We start from the raw sequence: 7,852 nt of genomic DNA on the forward strand, positions 1-7,852 counted from the left end.
CCGGTCGAGCGCTGCTCAGCGTCTGCGTCCACTGCTACCGTCAGCAAGAGGGGAGGCTGCCGGCAGACCGTTGTCGAGACCGTAAGGCGCCCGTCTGGGACTTCCCCGTCTCGGAGTCCAGAGGAGTAGGCGCGGGGTGCCACGCGGTACGACGTTTGCGCATAGCGCCCTTTGCCGTGCCTGGCAGTCAGAGCCTCAGCACCACCCCTCGCGGCCACTCGCACCGTTGCAGCAGCTCCGACCCCACCACTCCGGCTCCCGACCGCGCGGCGAGCAAGAGGAAGAGCAGGCGCATGAGCCCAAATCTGTTACTCGTTCGCGCGATCAATTTCTTTATTCCCAAGCACCAAGCGCCCACGGCCAGTGACTCTCTCTTGCGACGAGCGCTCCCATGCCTGGCCGACCAAAAGCTGACTCAGCCGCCTCCCGGCGCGGACACGCTTCAACGACGCCACAGGCTGCGCCGCTCGCGCTGCCGAAAAGGATCCAAGCCGCGGCGGCGGACGGCAAGGCGGGCGTGGTGCAGACGTGGCTCACCGGGGACGGGCGGGCTGACGCGACGTGCGTGCATCGCGATGTGAGTGGCTGGACGCTCCTGCTGATCGCCGCCACCAACGGTCACAAACAGCTGGTCAAGGTTCTGCTGAAGCGTGGCGCGAAGGTGAACGCGCAAAGCAGCAAAGGCGATGCGGCGCTGATGGCCGCCGCCGTCACGGGCCACGTGCAGGTGGCCGAGACGCTGCTGCGGCACGGCGCGGAGATCAACCTTCAGGACAGCGGCGGCAGCACTGCGCTGATGTTCGCCGCCCAACAAGGCCACGAGCGCGTGGTCGACTTCCTTCTGCGGCACGGCGCAGAGGTCGGCCTGCAGGACGGCATCGGCCACACTGCGCTCACGGTCGCCGCCTGCTACGACCGCCCTGTCGTCGTGCTCCGCCTGCTGCGGGCGGGCGCAGACATGGCGCTGCGCACTGCGGCGGGCGAGACGGCACTGCAGATCGCCAAGGAGAAGGGTCACACCGAGTGCGTCGCCGCCGTCAAGACGTTTCTCGGCGAGGTGGCGGCGGAGAGGCGCGACGCGGCGGCGGTCGAGGCGGGCGGCGCGGGCGGCAGCAGCGGGCCTGTTCCCGAGAACATCGGCGAGGCGGGCGGCGCATGGGCGGACGGCGATGCCGCCTCGGGCAAGGGGGCAGCGGCGGCACCAACTGCCGCGTCCTCTTCTGGCGGCGCAGAGAGCGGAACGGGCGAGGACGCCGTCCCCGAGGAGATCGCGGACGCGGCTGAGCAAGGCTTCGAGGCGGTGCTGGCGTGGCTCGACGGCGGCGGGCGGGTGGACGCGACTTTCACTCGTGAGGGTGTGAGCGGCATGACGCTGCTGATGTACGCCGCCTTCTACGGCAACGAGCGGCTGGCCGCGACGTTGCTGCAGCGTGGCGCTGCGATCAACCTGCAGGCATCACCGCGCTGATGTGGGCCGCCCATGGCCACGAGCAGGTAGTCGAGCTGCTGCTGCGGCACGGCGCGGAGATCAACCAGCAAGACAATGCCGGCCGCTCCGCGCTGATGTTCGTCGCTGTCTGGGACCACCCCGCGGCTCTGCTCTGCCTGCTGCGGGCGGGCGCTGACATGGAATTGCGCGAGGTGAGTGGACTCACGGCGCTGCAGATAGCCAAGAAGGCGGGCAACGCCGAGTGCGTGCGCGCCCTCGAGGAGCATGCGGCGGCCAAGGCGGCGGCAGAGAAGGCGGCGAAGGAGGCGGCGTGGGCTGCGGAGGCGGCGGAGAGGGCGGCGGAGCGGGCGGCGGCGGAAGTGGAGGCGGCGCGGCACGCCGAGGAGCTACTGGCGGAGGTCGAGGCGGAGAAGCGCGGCAAGGGCAAGAAGGGCAAGAAGAAGAAGGAGGGCGGCGGGAGCGGCGGCGCTGGGCCGTCGCAGGAGCCCGAGGCGGCGGTGGAGGGTGCAGAGGCGCCATCAGAGGGTGCCGAGGTGCTGTCGGAGGCAGCCGCAGCCGAGGCCGCGAAGAAGGCCGAGGAGGCGAGATTGATCAGGCTTCTCGAGAGTTGTCACGAGGAGAGGATCCGGCTCGGCATCACGGCGGAGAGCCAGGCAGCGGCTTTAGCTGAGATGGTCGAGGCGGAGCGCTTGGCCGAGGAGGCGGAGGAAGAGGAGGCGGAGGCAGAGGCGGAGGAGGAGGAAGCCGCGGCCGAGGAGGAAGCCGCGGCTGCGGCACTTGCGGCAGCCGAGGCGGCCACGGCGGCAGCGGAGGCGGCGATGGCCGCCGCAAAGGCGAGGCGCGCGGCCGCTGCGAGGGCCAAGGCGGCCGCTGCAAGGAAGGCGGCGGACGCGGCCCAGCGCTCATAGAGAGCCGCTGAGAGGAGGACATGACGCCGCCCGGCTGACGCCTGCTGAGGCGTCAGCCCCACGCCGCCCCGCCTTCGGGCGCCTCGGTTTCGTCCAGCGGAGGCGGCGGCGTCTCGACCCGACGCCGCGTGAGGCAGGCGGACTTGCGCTCGCGGGAGTGGCTCAGCCTCAGGGAGCACGGGGCGGCGGCGGCTGAGGAGGGCGGGTAGACTGCTAGTCTCTCTCCCACGTCAGTTCTCGGTACTAACATCGTGAAGAAAGTGGTCACGTGTGGACTTTGTGTGGTGGCTCTCTTCTATGCCGTTTGCGTCGCTGGCACCAGACAAAGTCCAGCCCTGGAGGGCGGGGCCCGGCGCCACATGGCGCCGGCCAAACCGTCTATTGGTGCAGCCGGCCTAAAGGCGCATCTTCCACTGGTGCGCGCCGCCGCCTATGCACGGCCCGCATGAGGGCGCCGCGCGCCGTCCGCGGTGCCCACACCATCGGGACCGGTCCGGAGCACCCAGCGATTGGAGCCGAATCGCCAGATTCGACCGCGATCCGGCCCTGGAGCGCCGCGGAGTCGAGCGTGACGACGGGATACGCGCGCTTTTTTAGCTCCATTTCTGTCCAATCGTTTGCGCCCAGACCCCTCCCATCCATCGAGGACACATGAGCAGCCTACGACTGACCCGTCTCCGGCCGTGTCTATGCGTTCGTAGGTGCGTTTGGTCCTCGGTGCGACCACTCTCGCTGCGTCGCGCGGGAGATGGCATCTCTGCTGCGTTCAGAGCGCCGGAGCTGAAGCCGACGAGTTCTCCGACAAGCAGGAAGCTCAGCAGCTGACGCGTCAGCGCTTTTCATCAGCGACGCGCTGCGCTTTTCGTCGGCCGGCGCCACCACATCTGACTCTTCGCCTCTCCTGCTGCGCCTCTCACCTCCGCCTCACCCTCCGCATCCGCTCTCGCCGCCCCGACGGATGAGGCGCGGGTGGCGCTGCTCGAGCCGGAGGCGACGCCGCCGTCGTCGGATCTGGCCAAGGCAAAGAAAATTGCGGCCGCCAGGCAATGCCTCGAGCCGTTGCTCGGTTCAGAGGTGTGTACGCATGCTGCTGACTGCGGTTGCACGAGAGCCGACATTCTTCCTCCCATTCCGCTGGCGCGCGCCGCAGGTGATCTGACTCGGGCCGCTCGAGACGGCTTTCTCAACCTGCAGCCGCATCCGCCTGCGTTCGCAGCTCTGGCTGCGCGCAAGCCACCCCCCCGATCTGCGCGTGCTGATGTGGGTTGGTAGGATGTGATGCGGACCGGTGCCGGTCTCTGTCGCGTCCTGGCGACCAATCCTAGCGCCCTAAGCCTCACTTATGCTTGGGCTTGTATAGGTGCCCCAGACCGAGTCCAGATCGAGCGCAGACCGACGCAGGCAGCCGAATTTCGCTTCGCCTGCGGCGCGCAGGGGAGGTCCGGGGGAGGAAAATCTAGTCGATTTTTCGGAAATAGTGCCAATCGATAGATCTCGCCGAGCCCTTTTCGGTGGTGTGCCTCCGAGTTTTTTTTTCGCACGGGAAGCATTTTTAGTAGTCGTAAACGTGAATTGCACGACTAGGCCGGCTGCACCAATAGTTTTGACGCAAAAGTACGCACCCACCACGCAAAGGAAACGGAGGCGCTTGTCGGTGCCGATGGCGCTTTTGTGCCGATGTCGGCGCTCGAGGCGGGCGTCGCCGTGCTCGTGCACAGCCTTCTTCTCCTCTTTGGCGGCGGCAGCACTTCATCCGTCACATGCTCTAAGCTCATCGCAGCTCCGCTCTCGCAGGGAAGACGTGAAGCTCTGGCAGAACGGCACTGCTCTCTCGGGGCCTGGCGACGTCGTGAACGGCCGCTGGGGAGACGGTTGCCGCTTCGTGTTCCTGGACATTGGGGCCAACATGGGCATATCCACACGCAAGCTCTTCGAGCCAGCCGCATACCCGCCGCATGCAACGACGTGGAACGGCAAGTGGGCTGACGACAACCGGCCCACCTCGAGCAAAGGCAAGCTGTATGCACACCTGTTCGACCAGGCGTTCGGGACCATCGCAGAGCGTTCGCCGCGCTCCTTCCAAGGCCTGTGCGCGTTTGCCTTTGAGCCAAATATCGCACACACGGCAAGGCTCAGAAGCCTGGAGGCGTGCTACGCCAGCCGTGGCTGGCGCGTAAAGGTGTTCACGCAGACGGCCGTCTCCTCTGCCGACGGCGCAACGACCTTCTACAGGGACAGCGGGGGCACGCCTCTTGCAGAGTCCGATGAGGCTCTGGCTGCTCGAAGGGCGGTCGACTTGAACGGGAGGCGAAAGTGGTCTGCCGAGCGCTCGAGCTCAATCTACCGCTTTCCTCACCGAAAGAAGCTCGAGGAGCAAGGCTACCCAGTGACGACGGTCGACCTCGCGGCATGGGTGGCGAAGCACGTCGTCCAGCGAAGGGTGTCACAGGGGCACAGGCCGGCTTACGTGCTCGCCAAGATCGATGTGGAAGGCGCTGAATTCGAGGTCATGCCCAAGCTCCTGGCGGCCGGCTTGCTGTGTGCCGACGCCATCTCCACCATCACCATGGAGTGGCATCCCGGCTTCCTCTCGTTGATGGGAGCACGCGAGCGCGGATTGCGCCATCTGCCGACAGCCGCCGAGGGCGGGCAGCTCATGCAGCGAGTGAGCAGCGCCAGAGCATCCGTGCCTACCGCAGCAGGAAGCACGTGCTCTCGCAAGACGACGTTCGAGAGCGTTGATGACGAGACGTACCTGCTCGACTCGAAGTGCTCCTTGCGCCTCCACGAAGAGCCTTCGCGTGTGTGCAGCGCGCCAGCCGATAAAGAGTGTGCGCACATGTATCCAAGTGCCGATGGCCCTGCTGCTTGAACCGTCACTGTTTGCGTCGGACTCCTTCTTCTAAATGTCGAAACCGGCCAATCTTCGCTAATGTCATCAAATGCCCGCCCGCACACACTCCCGCAAGGTCGCTGCACCGCCACCGGTTAAAGAGTCCCCTTCTTGGGTGGGGGCCTCGGAGCCGCTCTGTCACGTATGGTACCGTGCATGCTTAAATGCGTCCAAGGCGCAAGGGCGTGTTGTGGGGCCTCAAGCGCAGCGTTCATCACTGAATTTCGGCTGTGTGCGTGTCCTGATCACTGCCCCGAACTGCCCCTGGGCTCGAGTGTGGTCGCCCAGCTCCACTCAAGATATTCACCTTCCCATTTTCAACATCATGACCAGGGCACCCCGTACACTTGGGTGTTTAGAGGGGCCGCACATTGTTGGGTACCCCCCTTGCACACTTAAGCCCATGGCGGACCCCCCCCCCCAGCAGCAGCGTTTTGTTGCTGGGGGGGTGGGGACCCCCCCCCCAGCAGCAGCGTTTTGCTGCTGGGGGGGTCGGGACCCCCCCCCCCCAGCAGCAGCGCTCTGCCTGTGGGGGGTGCTGGCATCTCTGTACAGACAGCAGCTGTAAGTAGCATGCGTTCGAGTTGCGAGAATTTATGGTCCGCATCAAAATCAGTGGTCTCACCGGCGGGGCCTCCTACTGCCAACCGGGCGGTGCGGGGCACGCCAGCCTCTCTTCTACGCCTCTCGTGCCTCGCGGCGCCTCTGCTTCAAGGAGGGAAGATACGGCTCTCGCAGCCCATCATACGCCGTGGCACAGCGGAGAGCACAGCGGGCTGTACAAGTCCATCGGATAGTGCTCAATATCTTCGCATGCTCGTCGTTGGTGATATCCGCGCGAGGTCACAGGCCAGCAATCACTCGGTGATGAGAATATTGATGACATGTAGGCGCGACGCTCTGACACCGAGTGTTGTGTGGTAGTACAAGATAGACTCACCATGGTCACAAGTCTTTAGTAAAACGCCAGCACTCGACACGACGAAGGTGTACTGGGCTCGAAGGCGCGGTGAACACAACCGCCTCGAGCGTACCGCTCAAACTACACGAGCCGAGGGGGCGGGAGGGGGAGCGGCCGGAGGCGGGAGCTGGGTCCAGTGCGCTCTGCTGCTGGGGGGGTCGGGACCCCCCCCCCAGCAGCAGCGCTCTGCTGCTGGGGGGGTCAGACCCCCCCCCCTAGCAGCAAGCAGGGACGGGCTTAGAAGTGCAGGGGGGGTACCGAGCAATGTGCGGCCGCTCTTAGCCCACTCTTCTGTTTGCCCTTGCTCACTCCGTTTCCGTGCAGTGCTTTCATGAGCGCGTTCCACTCGGTGATGGGTATGTGCCACGTGCGAAGGGAAATTCTTTTTTCTCATCGGCTGCGGCGCGGGTAGGCCCAGAGCACCTCTCTCCTCACCAGCAATGGTCAAGCAGCCGGATAGCGACCTCGCCCAGCAGTCGGTGCTCCAGGCCGTCGTCCTCGCCGATTCCTTCGCGCAGGTCCACGGCCTGCGTCGCTCGCCCTCGGAGAGCTCCCGCAGCTGGACCTCTGATCGACAGTGCCGACGCCTCCTCCTCGCCGCAGGCCTTTCGGCCTGTCTCGTACCAGGTCCCAAAGGCGCTGATGCCGCTGGTGAACGTGCCGATGATCGAGTACACGCTCGAGTTCCTGGCGGCGTCGGGCGTGCAGGAGATTTTTGTGTTTTGCTGCGCGCACGCCGAGCAGGTCATCTCGTATGTGCGCGATTCGCAGGCGCCGCCGCACGCCGCCCAATTTTTTCCCCGCGCTGCGCCCGACCCCGCTCCTCGCCCCGCCCGCAGCTCGAGCTCCGCCTCGCCTCCGTCCGGCTGCACGTCCTCGCGGCAAAGTCGCCCTGCTTCTCGGCCGGAGACGCCCTCCGCGAGGCGCGGCTTCCGCCTACCGCACACGCCGCCGCCCTCGCCCCGCCGCCGCCGTCCGCGGCCCCTTCCACCGCGTCTCCGGCGCGCGCAGGTGGAGGCGCTCGGCGTCATCACCTCCGACTTCGTGCTCTGCCATGCCGACGTCGTCTCAAACCTCGAGCTCGGCTCTGTGATTGCGGCGCACAAGGCGCGGCGCGAGCTCGACCGCGACATATCTCCCCATATCTCCCCATATCTCCCCATATCTCCCCATGTCTCACAAGGCGCGGCGCGAGTCCGACCGCGACATATCTCCCCATATCTCCCCATATCTCCCCATATCTCCCCATATCTCACAAGGCGCGGCGCGAGTCCGACCGCGACGCGGTGATGACGACGGTGCTGCGACGGGTGCCGGCGGGCAGCCGCTCGCACCGCGCCGAGGACGCCACCCTCGTCGCCACGAGCGGAGAGACGGGGCGGCTGCTCCTGTACGAGCAGGCTGGCAAGTCTGTGAGTGATCACAAGCTCCTCCTGCCGACCGAGCTGCTGCAGGCGCACACCCGCACACCCGCACACCCGCACACCCGCACACCCGCACACCCGCACACCCGCACACCCGCACACCCGCACACCCGCACATCCGCACACCCGCACCGCCCGCCGTACCCGCTTGCGCCCCTCGCCCTGCCCCCGCCCGACCCCGCCCGCAGCCCACCACCCCACTCCCCCACCCCCCCT

The 7,852-nt window shown here is 66.5% G+C and overlaps 4 protein-coding genes across 4 annotated transcripts; all 4 read left to right on the forward strand.

The window, feature by feature from the left end:
* Positions 1-293: 293 nt before the first annotated feature.
* EMIHUDRAFT_222721 (hypothetical protein) lies at positions 294-2,567 on the forward strand (the record flags this gene model as incomplete). The annotated part of the gene is made up of 3 exons (XM_005792965.1): positions 294-314; positions 1,834-2,124; positions 2,496-2,567. 3 exons carry the CDS (start codon positions 294-296, stop codon positions 2,565-2,567), a joined length of 384 nt encoding a protein of 127 aa, XP_005793022.1.
* A 236-nt stretch (positions 2,568-2,803) lies between these two features.
* EMIHUDRAFT_222722 (hypothetical protein) lies at positions 2,804-3,517 on the forward strand (the record flags this gene model as incomplete). The annotated part of the gene is made up of 3 exons (XM_005792966.1): positions 2,804-2,926; positions 3,322-3,432; positions 3,509-3,517. The coding sequence occupies 3 exons, from the start codon at positions 2,804-2,806 to the stop codon at positions 3,515-3,517; spliced, it is 243 nt and encodes an 80-aa protein (XP_005793023.1).
* Positions 3,518-4,035: 518 nt separating this feature from the next.
* On the forward strand, positions 4,036-5,230 carry EMIHUDRAFT_222723 (hypothetical protein; the record flags this gene model as incomplete). Its single annotated transcript, XM_005792967.1, has 2 exons — positions 4,036-4,068; positions 4,139-5,230. The coding sequence occupies 2 exons, from the start codon at positions 4,036-4,038 to the stop codon at positions 5,228-5,230; spliced, it is 1,125 nt and encodes a 374-aa protein (XP_005793024.1).
* Positions 5,231-6,615: 1,385 nt separating this feature from the next.
* EMIHUDRAFT_454241 (hypothetical protein) lies at positions 6,616-7,624 on the forward strand (the record flags this gene model as incomplete). The annotated part of the gene is made up of 5 exons (XM_005792968.1): positions 6,616-6,730; positions 6,816-6,983; positions 7,052-7,135; positions 7,224-7,319; positions 7,472-7,624. Coding segments are annotated over exons 1-5 (579 nt in total), but the record flags the coding sequence as incomplete, so codon positions are not given.
* Positions 7,625-7,852: the final 228 nt, after the last annotated feature.

This window comes from Emiliania huxleyi (assembly GCF_000372725.1).
Source record: "Emiliania huxleyi CCMP1516 unplaced genomic scaffold EMIHUscaffold_104, whole genome shotgun sequence".
Classification (NCBI taxonomy): Eukaryota; Haptophyta; order Isochrysidales; family Noelaerhabdaceae; genus Emiliania; species Emiliania huxleyi.